The 25,593-nt window shown below is 46.7% G+C and overlaps 1 protein-coding gene across 1 annotated transcript in view; it reads right to left on the bottom strand.

Moving 5' to 3' along the window:
- Positions 1-5,430: 5,430 nt before the first annotated feature.
- The window catches only part of STK36 (serine/threonine kinase 36), a 96,577-nt gene continuing 76,414 nt past the window's right edge, over positions 5,431-25,593 (bottom strand). Inside the window, exons 22-27 of the mRNA XM_075285048.1 lie at positions 11,070-11,144; positions 10,814-10,973; positions 8,616-8,763; positions 8,332-8,494; positions 7,528-8,256; positions 5,431-5,618 (exon numbers count right to left, since the gene is read on the bottom strand). Of these exons, the coding sequence (XP_075141149.1) occupies positions 5,484-5,618; positions 7,528-8,256; positions 8,332-8,494; positions 8,616-8,763; positions 10,814-10,973; positions 11,070-11,144 (1,410 nt within the window). The 3' untranslated portion in view covers positions 5,431-5,483. The remainder of the gene's footprint in view (positions 5,619-7,527; positions 8,257-8,331; positions 8,495-8,615; positions 8,764-10,813; positions 10,974-11,069; positions 11,145-25,593) is intronic.

The raw sequence follows: 25,593 nt of genomic DNA, 5'->3' as shown, positions 1-25,593 counted from the left end.
CCAAGGAGCCAAAGCTATCATTGGATTGTGACTTCTGTGGACTTATTGTTATTACGGTTGATGTGACCGCCGCCGGCTACTAACTTTGTGGATTACAATAAATTGCTGTTGTCTCCCGACCTCTTGCGTCCGTGTTGATTCAAAAGACCATCCGGAGGAAGACGTATACCTTTGCTCCGTGACACCCTATAGCAGAGTGTCCCTCTATACCATACCACACCCTGTACATCATACACAGGCCGTGCCCCTATAGTAGAGTGTCCCTATATACCATACCACAGCCTGTACATCATACACAGGCCGTGCCCCTATAGCAGAGTGTCCCTCTATACCATACCACACCCTGTACATCATACACAGGCCGTGCCCCTATAGCAGAGTGTCCCTATATACCATACCACAGCCTGTACATCATACACAGGCCGTGCCCCTATAGCAGAGTGTCCCTATATACCATACCACACCCTGTACATCATACACAGGCCGTGCCCCTATAGTAGAGTGTCCCTATATACCATACCACAGCCTGTACATCATACACAGGCCGTGCCCCTATAGTAGAGTGTCCCTATATACCATACCACAGCCTGTACATCACATACACAGGCCGTGCCCCTATAGCAGAGTGTCCCTCTATACCATACCACACCCTGTACATCATACACAGGCCGTGCCCCTATAGCAGAGTGTCCCTATATACCATACCACACCCTGTACATCATACACAGGCCGTGTCCCTATAGTAGAGTGTCCCTATATACCATACCACACCCTGTACATCATACACAGGCTGTGCCCCTATAGTAGAGTGTCCCTCTATACCATACCACACCCTGTACATCACACACAGGCCGTGCCCCTATAGCAGAGTGTCCCTATATACCATACCACACCCTGTACATCACATATACAGGCTGTGCCCCTATAGTAGAGTGTCCCTCTATACCATACCACACCCTGTACCTCATACACAGGCCGTGCCCCTATAGTAGAGTGTCCCTCTATACCATACCACACCCTGTACATCACATACACAGGCCGTGCCCCTATAGCAGAGTGTCTCTCTATACCATACCACACCCTGTACATCATACACAGGCCGTGTCCCTATAGCAGAGTGTCCCTATATACCATACCACACCCTGTACCTCATACACAGGCCGTGCCCCTATAGCAGAGTGTCCCTATATACCATACCACAGCCTGTACATCATACACAGGCCGTGCCCCTATAGTAATGTCCCTATATACCATACCACACCCTGTACATCATACACAGGCCGTGCCCCTATAGTAGAGTGTCCCTATATACCATACCACAGCCTGTACATCACATACACAGGCCGTGCCCCTATAGCAGAGTGTCCCTCTATACCATACCACACCCTGTACATCATACACAGGCCGTGCCCCTATAGCAGAGTGTCCCTATATACCATACCACACCCTGTACATCATACACAGGCCGTGTCCCTATAGTAGAGTGTCCCTATATACCATACCACACCCTGTACATCATACACAGGCCGTGCCCCTATAGTAGAGTGTCCCTATATACCATACCACAGCCTGTACATCATACACAGGCTGTGCCCCTATAGTAGAGTGTCCCTCTATACCATACCACACCCTGTACATCATACACAGGCCGTGCCCCTATAGTAGAGTGTCCCTATATACCATACCACAGCCTGTACATCATACACAGGCTGTGCCCCTATAGTAGAGTGTCCCTCTATACCATACCACACCCTGTACATCATACACAGGCCGTGCCCCTATAGCAGAGTGTCCCTATATACCATACCACACCCTGTACATCACACACAGGCCGTGCCCCTATAGTAGAGTGTCCCCTATATACCATACCACAGCCTGTACATCATACACAGGCCGTGCCCCTATAGTAGAGTGTCCCCTATATACCATACCACAGCCTGCACATCATACACAGGCCATGCCCCTATAGCAGAGTGTCCCTCTATACCATACCACACCCTGTACATCATACACAGGCCGTGCCCCTATAGTAGAGTGTCCCCTATATACCATACCACAGCCTGCACATCATACACAGGCCATGCCCCTATAGCAGAGTGTCCCTCTATACCATACCACACCCTGTACATCACACACAGGCCGTGCCCCTATAGTAGAGTGTCCCTCTATACCATACCACAGCCTGCACATCATACACAGGCCGTGCCCCTATAGCAGAGTGTCCCTATATACCATACCACACCCTGTACATCATACACAGGCCGTGCCCCTATAGCAGAGTGTCCCTATATACCATACCACACCCTGTACATCACACACAGGCCGTGCCCCTATAGTAGAGTGTCCCTCTATACCATACTACAGCCTGTACATCATACACAGGCCGCGCCCCTATAGTAGAGTGTCCCCTATATACCATACCACAGCCTGTACATCACATACACAGGCCATGCCCCTATAGCAGAGTGTCCCTATATACCATACCACACCCTGTACATCATACACAGGCCGTGCCCCTATAGTAGAGTGTCCCTCTATACCATACCACACCCTGTACATCATACACAGGCTGTGCCCCTATAGTAGAGTGTCCCTCTATACCATACCACACCCTGTACATCATACACAGGCCGTGCCCCTATAGCAGAGTGTCCCTCTATACCATACCACACCCTGTACATCATACACAGGCCGTGCCCCTATAGTAGAGTGTCCCCTATATACCATACCACAGCCTGTACATCACATATACAGCAGACTATCAGATCCTCGGTGTTTTCTAACCATTTCTTTCTTCTGTACTATTTTGCATTATATTACATTTTATATGAAAATTGGAGATTTATTGTCATTCGCAGTGTCACGGGATGGTTAGAGTCTATACTATAGGCCATGTGTAATATATATTTCATGTGGAATGTATTCTCTAACCTGTTGTAAACATCAATGTGTAGTTGGCTGATTAGGGTCTAGTGTGTTAGCACATTGTATGCAAATACCTCTAACTAGTGAGGACAATGGGTGGAGATAATCTGATCAGTGTCTCCAAGAAGATGTTGGACTGTGCATTGTTCAAAAGAGACAGGGAGTCTGCTCTCCTTGGCATAGGTGAGGGGGGAAGGATCTGTGACTCAGCCCTTCCCACCCCCAGGTATAGGAAGTAACAGTTTAGTATATAGTTGTAGCTAGCAGTTAGTATGTGTTAGCCGGCCTGTGCACAGCTCTGCAGAGAGCCAGAATTTAGTTACAGGACCAAGGAACCAAAGCTATCATTGGATTGTGACTTCTGTGGACTTATTGTTATTACGGTTGATGTGACCGCCGCCGGCTACTAACTTTGTGGATTACAATAAATTGCTGTTGTCTCCCGACCTCTTGCGTCCCTGTTGATTCAAAAGACCATCCGGAGGAAGACGTATACCTTTGCTCCGTGACACGCAGACTAAAAAGAAAATCTTCAGAAAACATCGAAATTGTGCTGAAAAATCCTGGAACAACAACATGACCAAGCAGGCAAAGTAACATATAAGCAGGGACTAGCGAGGCCTTAGAAGGGACCGGGACCCTCCATGTCGGTGCCAAGTCCTCCAGCACTTACCCACAAACCGACACCAACAACCACCACAAAGTATCCGACAATCACAGAGATATCGGCAGGGTTACTGATAGCGGGGGAGGCGTTGGGCGACATGCTGCAGCTGCTGCGGGGCTCTTCTCACTTTACATTCACCTTCTTTTAAAAGGGCCTCCTGGTGAAACATCTGTAAACATTAACTTCTGGGCAGAGTTTGGGATTAGTTTGACCATTGTGATGACCACTAATAGCTTACTTAATAGCTGAAAGATGTGATGAGGCCATCATGAGTCCCCCAACCACTGCACGCCAGCTTCAATATCAAAGTCAAGTCTTCAACAGATCCATGAGCAGCAGAATCCTCCCATAGTGCCCAGACAGAGCATGCCAAGCTGGCAAATGGGAGGCCGGAAGTAACGGCAAGTTGGCAAGCCACAGGAATGTGTCCTGAAGAAGGTGATGGTGTGAAGGGCCCTTGGCTGGCCGCTCTGGGGCCATTTATGTCTCCGATACCAGTGGTGTTCACTAACTAATCCCACTGTACACAGGAGGGCCAGGCAGGAATTGTCCTCATCCAAGAACAAGTACTGGACACCAGCTCTTCATAGCGCCCCCTGTAGGATGGGCAGCCGTGTCTAAGTCTTGCTTGTCAGGAATGTCTCTTAGGGTCAGTGCACACAGAGTTTTTGGCTGAATCCGCCTCAAAATCATTTTCGTCATGCCAGAAGGGAAGGGTTGTGGCCCTTTAGTTGTAAGCAGCTCAGAGGAGAATCTTTTTCCTGGACATGGATCCCAATGAGCAGCTTGAGGTGTAGACCCAGGACTCTGCACATAAGAAGCATCTCAGCAGGGTCAGAGGATTCTCGTTTTTTACTTTTAGGTTGCATAATAAATAATTGTAGCTGAAGAGTCACAAACTTACAGCAGCGCAGCCAGAATGTGCCCATAACCCTAAAGATTACTGTGAAACTATGGAATTAGTGTTGTCGGAGGATGACTTCACACCAATGTCCCTAGAAACAAACATGGTACCATTAGTGGGGAACATCCAGGGTGACACAGAGGTGCGGAGGAAGGGTAAAGATTGGGTGAGGCTCCTATGATAAGCTATGGCTCTAGACCCACATCGTTGGCACCGATTCCATTCTGTACATTATTCATCCTAATCACAAGATCATCAAAGATAAAAGAGAGCAAAGCGGAAGCAAAGGTCACCGTGAGCGGACGGGATCACTCAGACGACTGTACGTCTGCAGCAAATACATCTCTGATCTCCAGCCCCCTAGAGGAGGTCCACTGCTTACTCTCTCATAGTCAGGACCTATCGAAATAGTAGGAGAAGAACATGGCTACATTCTACCAGAAACAGCACTTCTCTGCTCTATGGCTGTTACTGGTATAGCAGCTCAACCACATCCAAACAAGTATGGCGCAGTCTCAAACTTCTGGTGGCCGCCATGGCTGAGCAGGACACACGTACACAGTAACACGACGTAACCCCGACCATTACACCACATTTATTGTATAGTTACATCAGTGGACAAGACAATGTAATGAAGTCATCCAAAGGCTCCAACACGAACAACTTATCATTAGAGATGAGTGAACACTATTTGAAACAGCCATTTTGTATAGCACGCTCCCATAGAAAAGAATGGACGTAGCTGGCACACAGACTTTGCCGGCGGCTGGCTGCTTAACCCCCCGCGTGCCGGCTACGTCCATTCATTTCTATGGGAGCGTGCTATTTAGAACGGCTGTTTCGAATAGTGTTCGCTCATCTCTACATATCATGTCCACTCCCCCCAGGTGTTGGAGGGGAACCAAGCGGAGGTAGAGGTGGCCCTTTCCATGATCCCTCTTACATATCCATGAATGTCTATAAGGGAAGGCTGCAGCATCTGCGAGGTCAAGGGCTGTCCGTTGCGAGCTGTTGGAAAAGTCTCTGACAGTGGTGAGCCAGGGAGGGTGCTCTATAGCTGGACGGATTCTCAACACTCAGAGAGGCCGACAGTTTCTCAGCAGCATTGAGAGCATGCAATGTCTGCAGGAAGAGAGAAAGAAGAGAATACAGATCTCTAAGAAAATACCAAGAATTAGCCACAAGGCTGAGCACACAAAAGATAGACTTTCCATTCTGGACCCTTGGTTGTCCCAGATTATCCTCCCTTCCCCCACTAAAATACACGCTACTGGCACATAGGCACCCCATCATCTTTGATACCAATCCTGACAGTGAATGCAGCATGCGGGGAAGGAAGACGGCTCCAGCATGCTGAACTACTTCAAGGGAATGGATCACCTCCATGACAGCCAGCACTTCGCTCTCATCTGCTTTCACTTTCTGATTATTTTCTGTATTATTTCCATGGGCGCAGCCATCTTGCCTGATTTGCTCAACAGCATTTAGAAATCTATTTTACAGCAGCCACACAGATCATAGATACCATAGTCTGGAAATATTCCCTGAGGTCTATAGGAGAGCCATGCGGTGTGGAGAGTTCACTGTATAGAGGAGAGCTGTGATCACCTATTGTCTTCTATGGAAGAAGATAGTGAGCATGCTGTGTGACATGTAGAGAGATCACGAGGGCAGAACAGTAATCACCTACTGACTTCTGTACAAGTCACAAAGCATGCTCATTAACCTCTTCTAGCACCTCCCCCTCTCTGGACAGTGATCTCTCTACAGGTCACAAAGCATGCTCATTAACCTCTTCTAGCACCTCCCCCTCTCTGGACAGTGATCTCTCTACAGGTCACAAAGCATGCTCATTAACCTCTTCTAGCACCTCCCCCTCTCTGGACAGTGATCTCTCTACAGGTCACAAAGCATGCTCATTAACCTCTTCTAGCACCTCCCCCTCTCTGGACAGTGATCTCTCTACAGGTCACAAAGCATGCTCATTAACCTCTTCTAGCACCTCCCCCTCTCTGGACAGTGATCTCTCTACAGGTCACAAAGCATGCTCATTAACCTCTTCTAGCACCTCCCCCTCTCTGGACAGTGATCTCTCTACAGGTCACAAAGCATGCTCATTAACCTCTTCTAGCACCTCCCCCTCTCTGGACAGTGATCTCTCTACAGGTCACAAAGCATGCTCATTAACCTCTTCTAGCACCTCCCCCTCTCTGGACAGTGATCTCTCTACAGGTCACAAAGCATGCTCACAATTATCTACTATAGAAGCCAAACTATGTAGGGAGCTCTGATAGCCAGAGTGAAAACTGCAGTTTGGAATTTTTCTTTTTTTTAAAATAAAGATATTGACATGGAAATAAAATAAAAACCTTAAGGGGTTGTCCGGGGTAACCAGAAATCCCTACACTAATCTGAACCCCCTACCCCTCTTACTTTCTAAACATTATTAATCCAAAATGTATAGTTCCCCATATATCATGTGACTGCCTCAGGGACATTTTCTGATTATCTGGAGACGATTCCCCCCCCCCCCCCGCCCCATCCACACCATTATACTTAGCCTCCAGGCTTCTGCTGGTAAGACGACGACTCCTCCCTCTGTAATGATTCTGCAGGGTGCGCATTGCTGCCGATAATTCACCTCTACTGGGCGTCCACACATGCGCAATAGAGGTGGATCATTGCTGGAGGAGAAAACTGAATCCGTACAGGACGAGGAGCCGTCTCACAGGAAGGAAAGTAGATAATATGGGTCGAGGGTTGAGCTGAGTAAGTAGGAAAGAGCGGGATAGCTAAAGAGACGGGGGAAGGGTGAGGATGTGACATAGCAGGAAGCTGAAGGATGTAAACAAATGCAGGAGATACCAGCAGCTCCCAGAGACCCCTAGAAATCACTCCATACATGGCTAAAGGTATATGGGTGTACTTATAGCTCTAACAGACATTTTTTTTAAAAAAAACCCCATTTAATATATAAAAAAAAAAAATCTGTAATTTTCTAAAGCGGCATTCCCTTAACATGTGGATGTACCTGGCAGACGTTAGTGATGCCAGTGAGACTGCGCAGAGCAATGACTGATGCCAGGCGCACAGGCTCCTCCTGATCTGTACATGCCGCATGAAGCAGTGACTGCGACACCTTCACCAGAAGGCCAGGAAGATTTGCTTCATCAGTGGACAGTGCTCCCAGGTTCCCAAGGGCCGTGGCTGCATGGACTCGAGTCTTGGCTTGGGGGTCCCGCAATAACATTAGTAATTGAGATGTGGCAGCGGAGACCCAGAAGGCTCCATCTTCAGTACAGGATTTATGGAAAACACAATTTCCCACAGCAAATGCTGCAGATCTGCGCACTCTGTTATCTGGGTCGGACAGACAAGATACAAGGTTCTTTGCCACAGAGGCTGAAAACGATTCTCCAAGACGTGAGAGGTTTCCAGCCAAAGAACAGGCTGCTGATCTCATCTCGGCATCGGGAACCTGAAAGCATTGGCACAATAGTGTGTCCCAGTCTCCTACAATTCTCTGCACCAGTGAGGCATTTGTGGGGGACGCTCGGATTAAGTGACTGAACAGAGTCAAGAGCTCAGTGACTACACAGTCTGGGCCAGACCACACCATTCTTCTCAACCATGACACCACAGGCTCTGAAGATGAAGCTTTAGAAGAAAACTGTGACAAAAACTCCTTCTTCATGAGGACAAGTCGACTCAGAAGACAGAGTGGAGTCTCCACCTGATCTTCAGGGAGCAGAGAACACACCTGAAAGACAAGACAAAGCCGTGTGGGCCATAGCAGGGGAGCAGACGGGACGGGCGATCACTAACTCTAGGCTACCTGCAGGAGAGATGCCACCACTTCTTCTTGTCTCATTGTGCCCAAAATCTCATTTAACATATCCATGGAGATATCCATTGACAGTGGAATGCACAAGAGCTGAGACACAAGGTTGACAATGTCCAAAAGAGTCAGAAGAATGTCCCAACCAGAAGCCTGGCAGCTGTCAAAGAAATGGGCGACAGGTTAGTGATTGTATGGGGGCCAAACCAGCGTGTAGTGTATGCCGTGATACGCAGAATGTAGCCGTTAGACACACATGGCACTAACCAAATGCAACTTACACATCAGTCACATGATCCAGGAATCCAGGATGCACAAGTCGGGTTAAAGCGGCCATAACAAGACTTCCAGGGGTGCCAATAAGACCAAGAAAATGGTTTGGATCCTGAACTGCAGTGAGGAGGGTCAAATGCAGAAATGTCACAAGTCCTGCAAAAAAAAAATGTGTAAGGAGATGGACACCAAGTGCCAGGACAATACCGCACACCCTGTACACAATCCCCCTCTCTGTATGCCTGACATACACAAACACCTCTTCCTGCCCAATGCCCTGTACAAGTAGGTATACACACATAAACCATCTCCCTGCCTGGCACCCTCCATACACATAAACCCCTCCCCCTGCCCAGGGGCCTATACACAAACATACACACATCTCTCCCTAACCAATGTCCTGAACACATGCACATACCCCTCTCCCTGCCTGGCATCCTGTATACAGTCATGGCCAAAAGTTCTGAGAATGCCACAAATCTCCTCTTGTCACATGATCTGCTCCCTCTGGTTTCTGTGGGTTTGTCAGATGTTTTTATCACATACAGAAATAGAATTGCAATCATATTCTGAGTAATAAAAGCTTATAGTGACAGTTAGAAGGAGTTACTGCAGCGGTGTAATATTTGCAGTGTTGACCCTTCTTCTTCTTCAGGACCTCTGCAATTCTCCCTGGCAGCTCTCAATCACCTTCTGCACCAAATCCTGACTGATAGCCGTCCATTCTTGCACAATCAATGCTTGCATTTTGTCAGAATTTGTAGGTTCTTGTTTGTCCCCCCGTCTCTTGATGATTGACCACAAGTTCTCAATGGGATTAAGATCTGGGGAGTTTCCAGGCCATGGACCCAAAATCTCTCTGTTTTGTTCCCTGAGCCATTTAGTTCTCCCCTTTGCTTTATGGCAAGGTGCTCCATCATGCTGGAGAAGGCATTGCTCTTGGACGGTTGGGAGAAGTTGATCTTGGAGGACATTCTGGTCCCATTCTTTATTCATGGCTGTGTTTTTAGGCAAGACTGTGAGAGAGCCGATTCCCTTGGCTGAGAAGCCACCCCACACATGAATGGTTTCAGGATGCTTTACAGTTGGCATGAGACAAGACTGGTGGTAGCGCTCACCTCATCTTCTCCCAATAAGCTGTTTTCCAGATGTCCCAAACAATCGAAAAGGGGATTCATCAGAGAAAATGACTTTCCCCCAGTCCTCAGCAGTCCACTCCCTGGACCTTCTGCAGAATATCAGTCTGTCCCTGATGTTTTTTCTGGAGAGAAGTGGCTTCTTTGCTGCCCTCCTTGAGACCAGGCCTTCCTCCAAGAGTCTCCGCAGTCTCACAGTGCGTGCAGATGCACTCACACCTGCCTGCTGCCATTCCTGAGCAAGCTCTGCACTGCTGGTAGCCCGATCCCACAGCTGAAACACTTTTAAGAGACGGTCCTGGCGCTTGCTGGTCTTTCTTGGGCGCCCTGGAGCCTTTTTGCCAACAATGGAACCTCTCTCCTTGAAGTTCTTGATGATGCGATAGATTGGTGACTGAGGTGCAATCTTTCTAGCTGCGATACTCTTCCCTGTTAGGCCATTTTTGTGCAGTGCAATGATGACTGCACGTGTTTCTTTAGAGATAACCATGGTTAACAGAAGAGAAACAATGATGCCAAGCACCAGCCTCCTTTTACAGTGTCCAGTGGTGTCATTCTTACTTAATCATGACAGATTGATCTCCAGCCCTGTCCTCATCAACACCCACACCTGTGTTACTGGAGCAATCACTGAAACAATGTTAGCTGGTCCTTTTAAGACAGGGCTGCAATGATGTTGAAATGTGTTTTGGGGGATAAAGTTAATTTTCTAGGCAAATATTGACTTTGCAAGTAATTGCTATTAAGCTGATCCCTCTTTATAACATTCTGGAGTATATGCAAATTGCCATTAGGAAAACTGAAGCCGTAGACTTTGTAACAATTACTAATTGTATCATTCTCAAAACTTATGGCCATGACTGTACGCACACCTCTCCCTGCTTCGTGTCCTATACACACACACACCTGTCTCCCTGTTCGGGGACTTGTATACACACATCTCTAACTGCTCAGCACCCTGTACACATGCCCCTCTCCCCTGTATATATTCACCTCTCCCTGCCTCGTGTCCTGTACACACACACTCCCTGCCCTGTACACATGGAGTTGCTTAGTATTCTGCATCTTACCACGTGCAGACAGCAGTCTCCATTGGGGTTTCTGAAACTCATCTTCTCGGGGAGAGTCTCCTTCCAGCGGCACTTCTACTCTGGAGAATCGAAGCAGGATACACACACTCTGCCACAGGATGGCGCTCTCATCAGTAACAACTGGAAAAAGGTGCGAGTCCTGAGAGAAACAAAGCAGAAAGACCAACAGGCTCCTACTAAATCCCACGGAGCAAATGGGGGTTTAGTTTGCAGGTAGCGGGCACACACTTGTTACCTGGGTCAGTTGCTGAAGAAGAAGGTGAAACATCCAGTCATACAATCCTGAGCTCAGAGGGGCGCTACAGAGCATCTGGAAAAAAGGATCTATCAGGTTATACGGAGGGTACCAACTACTGAGATACAGGAGGAGTCACTAGTAAGTAATACGGAGGGTACCAACTACTGAGATACAGGAGGAGTCACTGGTAAGTAATACGGAGGGTACCAAGTACTGAGATACAGGAGGAGTCACTAGTAAGTAATACGGAGGGTACCAACTACTGAGATACAGGAGGAGTCACTAGTAAGTAATACGGAGGGTACCAACTACTGAGATACAGGAGGAGTCACTAGTATGTAATACGGAGGATACCAACTACAGAGATACAGGAGGAGTCACTGGTAAGTAATACGGAGGATACCAACTACTGAGATACAGGAGGAGTCACTGGTAAGTAATACAGAGGATACCAACTACTGAGATACAGGAGGAGTCACTGGTAAATAATACGGAGGATACCAACTACTGAGATACAGGAGGAGTCACTGGTAAGTAATACGGAGGGTACCAACTACTGAGATACAGGAGGAGTCACTGGTAAGTAATACAGAGGATACCAACTACTGACATACAGGAGGAGTCGCTGGTAAGTAATACGGAGGATACCAAGTACTGAGATACAGGAGGAGTCACTGGTAAGTAATACGGAGGGTACCAACTACTGAGATACAGGAGGAGTCACTGGTAAGTAATACGGAGGGTACCAACTACTGAGATACAGGAGGAGTCACTAGTATGTAATACGGAGGATACCAACTACAGAGATACAGGAGGAGTCACTAGTATGTAATACGGAGGATACCAACTACTGAGATACAGGAGGAGTCACTGGTAAGTAATACGGAGGGTACCAACTACTGAGATACAGGAGGAGTCACTAGTAAGTAATACGGAGGGTACCAACTACTGAGATACAGGAGGAGTCACTGGTAAGTAATACAGAGGATACCAAGTACTGAGATACAGGAGGAGTCACTAGTAAGTAATACGGAGGGTACCAACTACTGAGATACAGGAGGAGTCACTGGTAAGTAATACGGAGGATACCAACTACTGAGATACAGGAGGAGTCACTGGTAAGTAATACGGAGGGTACCAACTACTGAGATACAGGAGGAGTCACTGGTAAGTAATACGGAGGATACCAACTACTGAGATACAGGAGGAGTCACTAGTAAGTAATACGGAGGATACCAACTACTGAGATACAGGAGGAGTCACTGGTAAGTAATACGGAGGGTACCAAGTACTGAGATACAGGAGGAGTCACTAGTAAGTAATACGGAGGGTACCAACTACTGAGATACAGGAGGAGTCACTGGTAAGTAATACGGAGGGTACCAAGTACTGAGATACAGGAGGAGTCACTAGTAAGTAATACGGAGGGTACCAACTACTGAGATACAGGAGGAGTCACTGGTAAGTAATACGGAGGGTACCAACTACTGAGATACAGGAGGAGTCACTGGTAAGTAATACGGAGGGTACCAACTACTGAGATATAGGAGGAGTCACTGGTAAGTAATACGGAGGGTACCAACTACTGAGATACAGGAGGAGTCACTAGTGAGTAATACGGAGGGTACCAACTACTAAGATACAGGAGGAGTCACTGGTAAGTAATACGGAGGATGCCAAGTGCTGAGATACAGGAGGAGTCACTGGTAAGTAATACGGAGGATACCAACTACAGAGATACAGAAGGAGTCACTGGTAAGTAATACAGAGGATACCAAGTACTGAGATACAGGAGGAGTCACTGGTAAGTAATACAGAGGGTACCAACTACTGAGATACAGGAGGAGTCACTGGTAAGTAATACGGAGGGTACCAACTACTGAGATACAGGAGGAGTCCCTAGTAAGTAATACGGAGGGTACCAACTACTGAGATACAGGAGGAGTCACTGGTAAGTAATACAGAGGATACCAAGTACTGAGATACAGGAGGAGTCACTGGTAAGTAATACAGAGGGTACCAACTACTGAGATACAGGAGGAGTCACTGGTAAGTAATACGGAGGGTACCAACTACTGAGATACAGGAGGAGTCACTGGTAAGTAATACAGAGGATACCAACTACTGAGATACAGGAGGAGTCACTGGTAAGTAATACAGAGGGTACCAACTACTGAGATACAGGAGGAGTCACTGGTAAGTAATACAGAGGGTACCAACTACTGAGATACAGGAGGAGTCACTGGTAAGTAATACAGAGGATACCAACTACTGAGATACAGGAGGAGTCACTGGTAAGTAATACGGAGGATACCAACTACTGAGATACAGGAGGAGTCACTAGTAAGTAATACGGAGCGTACCAAGTACTGAGATACAGGAGGGGTCACTGGTAAGTAATACGGAGCGTACCAAGTACTGAGATACAGGAGGAGTCACTGGTAAGTAATACGGAGGATACCAACTACTGAGATACAGGAGGAGTCACTGGTAAGTAATACGGAGGGTACCAACTACTGAGATACAGGAGGAGTCACTGGTAAGTAATACAGAGGATACCAACTACTGAGATACAGGAGGAGTCACTGGTAAGTAATACGGAGGGTACCAACTACTGAGATACAGGAGGAGTCACTGGTAAGTAATACGGAGGATACCAAGTGCTGAGATACAGGAGGAGTCACTGGTAAGTAATACGGAGGGTACCAACTACTGAGATACAGGAGGAGTCACTGGTAAGTAATACGGAGGATACCAAGTACTGAGATACAGGAGGAGTCACTGGTAAGTAATACGGAGGGTACCAAGTACTGAGATACAGGAGGAGTCACTGGTAAGTAATACAGAGGATACCAAGTACTGAGATACAGGAGGAGTCACTGGTAAGTAATACGGAGGGTACCAAGTACTGAGATACAGGAGGAGTCACTGGTAAGTAATACAGAGGATACCAAGTACTGAGATACAGGAGGAGTCACTGGTAAATAATACGGAGGGTACCAAGTACTGAGATACAGGAGGGGTCACTGGTAAGTAATACGGAGGGTACCAACTACTGAGATACAGGAGGAGTCACTGGTAAGTAATACGGAGGGTACCAACTACTGACATACAGGAGGAGTCGCTGGTAAGTAATACAGAGGATACCAAGTGCTGAGATACAGGAGGAGTCACTGGTAAGTAATATGGAGGATACCAACTACTGAGATACAGGAGGAGTCACTGGTAAGTAATACGGAGGGTACCAACTACTGACATACAGGAGGAGTCACTGGTAAGTAATACGGAGGATACCAACTACTGAGATACAGGAGGAGTCACTGGTAAGTAATACGGAGGGTACCAACTACTGAGATACAGGAGGAGTCACTGGTAAGTAATACGGAGGATACCAACTACTGACATACAGGAGGAGTCGCTGGTAAGTAATACAGAGGATACCAAGTACTGAGATACAGGAGGGGTCACTGGTAAGTAATACGGAGGGTACCAACTACTGAGATACAGGAGGAGTCACTAGTAAGTAATACGGAGCGTACCAAGTACTGAGATACAGGAGGAGTCACTGGTAAGTAATACGGAGGGTACCAACTACTGAGATACAGGAGGAGTCACTAGTAAGTAATACGGAGCGTACCAAGTACTGAGATACAGGAGGAGTCACTGGTAAGTAATACGGAGGGTACCAACTACTGAGATACAGGAGGAGTCACTGGTAAGTAATACGGAGGATACCAACTACTGAGATAAAGGAGGAGTCACTGGTAAGTAATACGGAGGGTACCAAGTACTGAGATACAGGAGGAGTCACTGGTAAGTAATACGGAGGATACCAACTACTGAGATAAAGGAGGAGTCACTGGTAAGTAATACGGAGGGTACCAACTACTGAGATACAGGAGGAGTCACTGGTAAGTAATACGGAGGATACCAAGTACTGAGATACAGGAGGAGTCACTAGTAAGTAATACGGAGGATACCAACTACTGAGATACAGGAGGAGTCACTGGTAAGTAATACGGAGGGTACCAACTACTGAGATACAGGAGGAGTCACTGGTAAGTAATACGGAGGGTACCAAGTACTGAGATACAGGAGGAGTCACTGGTAAGTAATACGGAGGATACCAAGTACTGAGATACAGGAGGAGTCACTGGTAAGTAATACAGAGGATACCAACTACTGAGATACAGGAGGAGTCACTGGTAAGTAATACGGAGGGTACCAACTACTGATATACAGGAGGAGTCACTGGTAAATAATACGGAGGGTACCAACTACTGAGATACAGGAGGAGTCACTAGTAAGTAATACGGAGGGTACCAAGTACTGAGATACAGGAGGAGTCACTGGTAAATAATACGGAGGGTACCAAGTACTGAGATACAGGAGGAGTCACTGGTAAGTAATACGGAGCGTACCAACTACTGAGATACAGGAGGAGTCCCTAGTAAGTAATACGGAGGGTACCAACTACTGAGATACAGGAGGAGTCACTAGTAAGTAATACGGAGGATACCAACTACTGACATACAGGAGGAGTCACTGGTAAGTAATACGGAGGGTACCAAGTGCTGATATACAGGAGAAGTCACTAGTAAGTAATACGGAGGGTACCAACTACTGAGATACAGGAGGAGACACTGGTAAGTAATACGGAGGGTACCAACTACTGAGATACAGGAGGAGTCACTGGTAAGTAATACGGAGGGTACCAACTACTGAGATACAGGAGGAGTCACTGGTAAGTAATACGGAGGGTACCAAGTACTGAGATACAGGAGGAGTCACTGGTAAGTAATACGGAGGGTACCAAGTACTGAGATATAGGAGGAGTCACTGGTAAGTAATACGGAGGATACCAAGTACTGAGATACAGGAGGGGTCACTGGTAAGTAATACGGAGGGTACCAAGTACTGAGATACAGGAGGAGTCACTGGTAAGTAATACGGAGGATACCAAGTACTGAGATACAGGAGGAGTCACTGGTAAGTAATACAGAGGATACCAAGTACTGAGATACAGGAGGAGTCACTGGTAAGTAATACGGAGGGTACCAAGTACTGAGATACAGGAGGAGTCACTGGTAAGTAATACGGAGGATACCAACTACTGAGATACAGGAGGAGTCACTGGTAAGTAATACGGAGGGTACCAACTACTGAGATACAGGAGGAGTCACTGGTAAGTAATACGGAGGATACCAAGTACTGAGATACAGGAGGAGTCACTAGTAAGTAATACGGAGGGTACCAACTACTGAGATACAGGAGGAGTCACTGGTAAGTAATACGGAGGGTACCAAGTACTGAGATACAGGAGGAGTCACTAGTAAGTAATACGGAGGGTACCAACTACTGAGATACAGGAGGAGTCACTGGTAAGTAATATGGAGGATACCAACTACAGAGATACAGAAGGAGTCGCTGGTAAGTAATACGGAGAGTACCAACTACTGAGATACAGGAGGAGTCACTGGTAAGTAATACGGAGGGTACCAACTACTGAGATACAGGAGGAGTCACTGGTAAGTAATACGGAGGATACCAAGTACTGAGATACAGGAGGAGTCACTGGTAAGTAATACGGAGGGTACCAAGTACTGAGATACAGGAGGAGTCACTGGTAAGTAATACAGAGGATACCAAGTACTGAGATACAGGAGGAGTCACTGGTAAGTAATACGGAGGGTACCAAGTACTGAGATACAGGAGGAGTCACTGGTAAGTAATACGGAGGGTACCAACTACTGAGATACAGGAGGAGTCACTGGTAAGTAATACGGAGGGTACCAACTACTGAGATACAGGAGGAGTCACTGGTAAGTAATACGGAGGATACCAAGTACTGAGATACAGGAGGAGTCACTGGTAAGTAATACGGAGGGTACCAAGTACTGAGATACAGGAGGAGTCACTGGTAAGTAATACAGAGGATACCAAGTACTGAGATACAGGAGGAGTCACTGGTAAGTAATACGGAGGGTACCAAGTACTGAGATACAGGAGGAGTCACTGGTAAGTAATACGGAGTATACCAACTACTGAGATACAGGAGGAGTCACTGGTAAGTAATACGGAGGGTACCAACTACTGAGATACAGGAGGAGTCACTGGTAAGTAATACGGAGGATACCAACTACTGACATACAGGAGGAGTCGCTGGTAAGTAATACAGAGGATACCAAGTACTGAGATACAGGAGGGGTCACTGGTAAGTAATACGGAGGGTACCAACTACTGAGATACAGGAGGAGTCACTGGTAAGTAATACGGAGGATACCAAGTACTGAGATACAGGAGGAGTCACTGGTAAGTAATACAGAGGATACCAAGTACTGAGATACAGGAGGAGTCACTGGTAAGTAATACGGAGGATACCAAGTACTGAGATACAGGAGGAGTCACTGGTAAGTAATACGGAGGATACCAACTACTGAGATACAGGAGGAGTCACTGGTAAGTAATACGGAGGGTACCAACTACTGAGATACAGGAGGAGTCACTGGTAAGTAATACGGAGGATACCAACTACTGACATACAGGAGGAGTCGCTGGTAAGTAATACAGAGGATACCAAGTACTGAGATACAGGAGGGGTCACTGGTAAGTAATACGGAGGGTACCAACTACTGAGATACAGGAGGAGTCACTAGTAAGTAATACGGAGCGTACCAAGTACTGAGATACAGGAGGAGTCACTGGTAAGTAATACGGAGCGTACCAAGTACTGAGATACAGGAGGAGTCACTGGTAAGTAATACGGAGGATACCAACTACTGAGATACAGGAGGAGTCACTGGTAAGTAATACGGAGCGTACCAACTACTGAGATACAGGAGGAGTCACTGGTAAGTAATACGGAGGGTACCAACTACTGAGATACAGGAGGAGTCACTGGTAAGTAATACGGAGGATACCAACTACTGAGATACAGGAGGAGTCACTGGTAAGTAATACGGAGGGTACCAACTACTGAGATACAGGAGGAGTCACTGGTAAGTAATACGGAGGATACAAAGTACTGAGATACAGGAGGAGTCACTAGTAAGTAATACGGAGGATACCAACTACTGAGATACAGGAGGAGTCACTGGTAAGTAATACGGAGGGTACCAACTACTGAGATACAGGAGGAGTCACTGGTAAGTAATACGGAGGGTACCAAGTACTGAGATACAGGAGGAGTCACTGGTAAGTAATACGGAGGATACCAAGTACTGAGATACAGGAGGAGTCACTGGTAAGTAATACAGAGGATACCAAGTACTGAGATACAGGAGGAGTCACTGGTAAGTAATACGGAGGATACCAACTACTGAGATACAGGAGGAGTCACTGGTAAGTAATACGGAGGGTACCAACTACTGATATACAGGAGGAGTCACTGGTAAATAATACGGAGGGTACCAAGTACTGAGATACAGGAGGAGTCACTGGTAAGTAATACGGAGCGTACCAACTACTGAGATACAGGAGGAGTCCCTAGTAAGTAATACGGAGGGTACCAACTACTGAGATACAGGAGGAGTCACTAGTAAGTAATACGGAGGATACCAACTACTGACATACAGGAGGAGTCACTGGTAAGTAATACGGAGGGTACCAAGTGCTGATATACAGGAGAAGTCACTAGTAAGTAATACGGAGGGTACCAACTACTGAGATACAGGAGGAGTCACTGGTAAGTAATACGGAGGGTACCAACTACTGAGATACAGGAGGAGTCACTGGTAAGTAATACGGAGGGTACCAACTACTGAGATACAGGAGGAGTCACTGGTAAGTAATACGGAGGGTACCAAGTACTGAGATACAGGAGGAGTCACTGGTAAGTAATACGGAGGATACCAAGTACTGAGATACAGGAGGAGTCACTGGTAAGTAATACAGAGGATACCAAGTACTGAGATACAGGAGGAGTCACTGGTAAGTAATACGGAGGGTACCAAGTACTGAGATACAGGAGGAGTCACTGGTAAGTAATACGGAGGATACCAACTACTGAGATACAGGAGGAGTCACTGGTAAGTAATACGGAGGGTACCAACTACTGAGATACAGGAGGAGTCACTGGTAAGTAATACGGAGGATACCAAGTACTGAGATACAGGAGGAGTCACTAGTAAGTAATACGGAGGGTACCAACTACTGAGATACAGGAGGAGTCACTGGTAAGTAATACGGAGGGTACCAACTACTGAGATACAGGAGAAGTCACTAGTAAGTAATACGGAGGGTACCAACTACTGAGATACAGGAGGAGTCACTGGTAAGTAATACGGAGGATACCAAGTACTGAGATACAGGAGGAGTCACTAGTAAGTAATACGGAGGATACCAAGTACTGAGATACAGGAGGAGTCACTAGTAAGTAATACGGAGGGTACCAACTACTGAGATACAGAAGGAGTCGCTGGTAAGTAATACGGAGAGTACCAACTACTGAGATACAGGAGGAGTCACTGGTAAGTAATACGGAGGGTACCAACTACTGAGATACAGGAGGAGTCACTGGTAAGTAATACGGAGGGTACCAACTACTGAGATACAGGAGGAGTCACTGGTAAGTAATACGGAGGATACCAAGTACTGAGATACAGGAGGAGTCACTGGTAAGTAATACGGAGGATACCAAGTGCTGAGATACAGGAGGAGTCACTGGTAAATAATACGGAGGGTACCAACTACTGAGATACAGGAGGAGTCACTGGTAAGTAATACGGAGGGTACCAACTACTGAGATACAGGAGGAGTCACTGGTAAGTAATACGGAGGGTACCAACTACTGATATACAGGAGGAGTCACTGGTAAATAATACGGAGGGTACCAACTACTGAGATACAGGAGGAGTCACTAGTAAGTAATACGGAGGGTACCAAGTACTGAGATACAGGAGGAGTCACTGGTAAGTAATACGGAGGGTACCAACTACTGAGATACAGGAGGAGTCACTGGTAAGTAATACGGAGGGTACCAACTACTGAGATACAGGAGGAGTCACTGGTAAGTAATACGGAGGATACCAAGTACTGAGATACAGGAGGAGTCACTGGTAAGTAATACGGAGGATACCAACTACTGAGATACAGGAGGAGTCACTGGTAAGTAATACGGAGGGTACCAACTACTGATATACAGGAGGAGTCACTGGTAAATAATACGGAGGGTACCAACTACTGAGATACAGGAGGAGTCACTAGTAAGTAATACGGAGGGTACCAAGTACTGAGATACAGGAGGAGTCACTGGTAAATAATACGGAGGGTACCAAGTACTGAGATACAGGAGGAGTCACTGGTAAGTAATACGGAGCGTACCAACTACTGAGATACAGGAGGAGTCCCTAGTAAGTAATACGGAGGGTACCAACTACTGAGATACAGGAGGAGTCACTAGTAAGTAATACGGAGGATACCAACTACTGACATACAGGAGGAGTCACTGGTAAGTAATACGGAGGGTACCAAGTGCTGATATACAGGAGAAGTCACTAGTAAGTAATACGGAGGGTACCAACTACTGAGATACAGGAGGAGTCACTGGTAAGTAATACGGAGGGTACCAACTACTGAGATACAGGAGGAGTCACTGGTAAGTAATACGGAGGGTACCAACTACTGAGATACAGGAGGAGTCACTGGTAAGTAATACGGAGGGTACCAAGTACTGAGATACAGGAGGAGTCACTGGTAAGTAATACGGAGGATACCAAGTACTGAGATACAGGAGGAGTCACTGGTAAGTAATACAGAGGATACCAAGTACTGAGATACAGGAGGATTCACTGGTAAGTAATACGGAGGGTACCAAGTACTGAGATACAGGAGGAGTCACTGGTAAGTAATACGGAGGATACCAACTACTGAGATACAGGAGGAGTCACTGGTAAGTAATACGGAGCGTACCAAGTACTGAGATACAGGAGGAGTCACTGGTAAGTAATACGGAGGGTACCAACTACTGAGATACAGGAGGAGTCACTGGTGAGTAATACGGAGGGTACCAAGTACTGAGATACAGGAGGAGTCACTGGTAAGTAATACGGAGGATACCAACTACTGAGATACAGGAGGAGTCACTGGTAAGTAATACGGAGGGTACCAACTACTGAGATACAGGAGGAGTCACTGGTAAGTAATACGGAGGATACCAAGTACTGTGATACAGGAGGAGTCACTGGAAAGTAATACGGAGGATACCAACTACTGAGATACAGGAGGAGTCACTAGTAAGTAATACGGAGGATACCAACTACTGAGATACAGGAGGAGTCACTGGTAAATAATACGGAGGGTACCAACTACTGAGATACAGGAGGAGTCACTGGTAAATAATACGGAGGGTACCAACTACTGAGATACAGGAGGAGTCCCTAGTAAGTAATACGGAGGGTACCAACTACTGAGATACAGGAGGAGTCACTAGTAAGTAATACGGAGGATACCAACTACTGACATACAGGAGGAGTCACTGGTAAGTAATACGGAGCGTACCAAGTACTGAGATACAGGAGGAGTCACTGGTAAGTAATACAGAGGATACCAAGTACTGAGATACAGGAGGAGTCACTGGTAAGTAATACGGAGGATACCAACTACTGAGATACAGGAGGAGTCACTAGTAAGTAATACGGAGGATACCAAGTGCTGAGATACAGGAGGAGTCACTGGTAAGTAATACGGAGGATACCAACTACTGAGATACAGGAGGAGTCACTGGTAAGTAATACAGAGGATACCAAGTACTGAGATACAGGAGGAGTCACTGGTAAATAATACGGAGGGTACCAACTACTGAGATACAGGAGGAGTCACTAGTATGTAATACGGAGGATACCAACTACAGAGATACAGAAGGAGTCGCTGGTAAGTAATACGGAGGGTACCAACTACTGAGATACAGGAGGAGTCACTGGTAAGTAATACGGAGGGTACCAACTACTGAGATACAGGAGGAGTCACTGGTAAGTAATACAGAGGATACCAAGTACTGAGATACAGGAGGAGTCACTGGTAAGTAATACGGAGGATACCAACTACTGAGATACAGGAGGAGTCACTGGTAAGTAATACGTAGGGTACCAACTACTGAGATACAGGAGGAGTCACTGGTAAATAATACGGAGGGTACCAACTACTGAGATACAGGAGGAGTCACTGGTAAGTAATACGGAGGGTACCAAGTACTGAGATACAGGAGGAGTCACTGGTAAGTAATACGGAGGATACCAAGTGCTGAGATACAGGAGGAGTCACTAGTAAGTAATACGGAGGATACCAAGTACTGAGATACAGGAGGAGTCACTGGTAAGTAATACGGAGGGTACCAAGTACTGAGATACAGGAGGAGTCACTGGTAAGTAATACGGAGGATACCAAGTACTGAGATACAGGAGGAGTCACTGGTAAGTAATACGGAGGGTACCAACTACTGAGATACAGGAGGAGTCACTGGTAAGTAATACGGAGGATACCAACTACTGAGATACAGGAGGGGTCACTGGTAAGTAATACGGAGGGTACCAACTACTGAGATACAGGAGGAGTCACTGGTAAGTAATACGGAGGGTACCAACTACTGAGATACAGGAGGAGTCACTGGTAAGTATTACGGAGGATACCAACTACTGAGATACAGGAGGGGTCACTGGTAAGTAATACGGAGGATACCAAGTACTGAGATACAGGAGGAGTCACTGGTAAGTAATACGGAGGATACCAACTACTGACATACAGGAGGAGTCACTGGTAAGTAATACGGAGGATACCAAGTACTGAGATACAGGAGGAGTCACTGGTAAGTAATACGGAGGGTACCAACTACTGAGATACAGGAGGAGTCACTGGTAAGTAATACGGAGGGTACCAAGTACTGAGATACAGGAGGAGTCACTGGTAAGTAATACGGAGGATACCAAGTGCTGAGATACAGGAGGAGTCACTAGTAAGTAATACGGAGGGTACCAAGTACTGAGATACAGGAGGAGTCACTGGTAAGTAATACGGAGGGTACCAACTACTGAGATACAGGAGGAGTCACTGGTAAGTAATACAGAGGATACCAACTACTGACATACAGGAGGAGTCGCTGGTAAGTAATACGGAGGATACCAAGTACTGAGATACAGGAGGAGTCACTGGTAAGTAATACGGAGGGTACCAACTACTGAGATACAGGAGGAGTCACTGGTAAGTAATACGGAGGGTACCAAGTACTGAGATACAGGAGGAGTCACTGGTAAGTAATACGGAGGGTACCAACTACTGAGATACAGGAGGAGTCACTGGTAAGTAATATGGAGGGTACTAACTACTGAGATACAGGAGGAGTCACTGGTAAGTAATACGGAGGATACCAAGTACTGAGATACAGGAGGAGTCACTGGTAAGTAATACGGAGGGTACCAACTACTGAGATACAGGAGGAGTCACTGGTAAGTAATACGGAGGGTACCAACTACTGAGATACAGGAGGAGTCACTGGTAAGTAATACGGAGGGTACCAAGTGCTGAGATACAGGAGGAGTCACTGGTAAGTAATACGGAGGATACCAAGTACTGAGATACAGGAGGGGTCACTGGTAAGTAATACGTAGGATACCAAGTGCTGAGATACAGGAGGAGTCACTGGTAAGTAATACGGAGGGTACCAAGTACTGAGATACAGGAGGAGTCACTGGTAAGTAATACGGAGGATACCAAGTGCTGAGATACAGGAGGGGTCACTGGTAAGTAATACGGAGGATACCAAGTGCTGAGATACAGGAGGAGTCACTAGTAAGTAATACGGAGCGTACCAAGTACTGAGATACAGGAGGAGTCACTGGTAAGTAATACGGAGGATACCAAGTGCTGAGATACAGGAGGAGTCACTGGTAAGTAATACGGAGGATACCAAGTGCTGAGATACAGGAGGAGTCACTGGTAAGTAATACGGAGGATACCAAGTGCTGAGATACAGGAGGGGTCACTGGTAAGTAATACGGAGCGTACCAACTACTGAGATAAAGGAGGAGTCACTGGTAAGTAATACGGAGGGTACCAACTACTGAGATACAGGAGGAGTCACTGGTAAGTAATACGGAGGATACCAAGTGCTGAGATACAGGAGGAGTCACTGGTAAGTAATACGGAGGATACCAACTACTGAGATACAGGAGGAGTCACTGGTAAGTAATACAGAGGATACCAACTACTGAGATACAGGAGGAGTCACTGGTAAGTAATACGGAGGGTACCAAGTGCTGAGATACAGGAGGAGTCACTGGAAAGTAATACGGAGGATACCAAGTGCTGAGATACAGGAGGAGTCACTGGTAAGTAATACGGAGGGTACCAAGTGCTGAGATACAGGAGGAGTCACTGGTAAGTAATACGGAGGGTACCAACTACTGAGATACAGGAGGAGTCACTGGTAAGTAATACGGAGGATACCAACTACTGAGATACAGGAGGAGTCACTGGTAAGTAATACGGAGGATACCAACTACTGAGATACAGGAGGAGTCACTGGTAAGTAATACGGAGGATACCAACTACTGAGATACAGGAGGAGTCACTGGTAAGTAATACAGAGGATACCAACTACTGAGATACAGGAGGAGTCACTGGTAAGTAATACGGAGGATACCAACTACTGAGATACAGGAGGAGTCACTGGTAAGTAATACAGAGGATACCAACTACTGAGATACAGGAGGAGTCACTGGTAAGTAATACGGAGGATACCAACTACTGAGATACAGGAGGAGTCACTGGTAAGTAATACAGAGGATACCAACTACTGAGATACAGGAGGAGTCACTGGTAAGTAATACGGAGGATACCAACTACTGAGATACAGGAGGAGTCACTGGTAAGTAATACGGAGGATACCAACTACTGAGATACAGGAGGAGTCACTGGTAAGTAATACGGAGGATACCAAGTGCTGAGATACAGGAGGAGTCACTGGTAAGTAATACGGAGGATACCAAGTGCTGAGATACAGGAGGAGTCACTGGTAAATAATACGGAGGATACCAAGTGCTGAGATACAGGAGGAGTGGCCTGTCTTAGCCATCTCTCGTTTTTCTCACATACACCACCGAGCCCTTTGGGTGCTAGATCGTTCCATTTTATGGCGTCTTTCTATGGACCCTTTATCTTACTGACGCTAGTTCACACCTGCGTTCGGATCTCCGGTCTGTGGTTTCCGTCTTCTGCATGCCAGAAGACAGAAATCACAGACCGGGTCTGTCCGTGAGCGGTGGTGAGCGTTTTATGCTCTCCGCCGCAAAACCGGATTTTCTAATCCGGATACAAAGTACTGCATGTCCAACTCTGTGTCCGGATTAAAAAACCGGATTTCGCGGCGGAAAGAATAAAACGCTCACCGCTCACGGCCGGACAGCTTTCTCACCCATTCAAATGAAAGACTCCTGCAGGTTTCCGTCTCCTGCTCTGTTTTATGCAGGAAACGGAAACCTGAAGTACGGAGACCGGACGCAGATGTGAACGAGCCCTGAGGTGGGTTTGC

The sequence above is a fragment of the Leptodactylus fuscus genome, chromosome 8 (assembly GCF_031893055.1).
Source record: "Leptodactylus fuscus isolate aLepFus1 chromosome 8, aLepFus1.hap2, whole genome shotgun sequence".
NCBI classification, from domain to species: domain Eukaryota; kingdom Metazoa; phylum Chordata; class Amphibia; order Anura; family Leptodactylidae; genus Leptodactylus; species Leptodactylus fuscus.
Note: the sequence above shows the minus strand (reverse complement) of the source record. Positions and strands in the feature narration are given on the sequence as shown.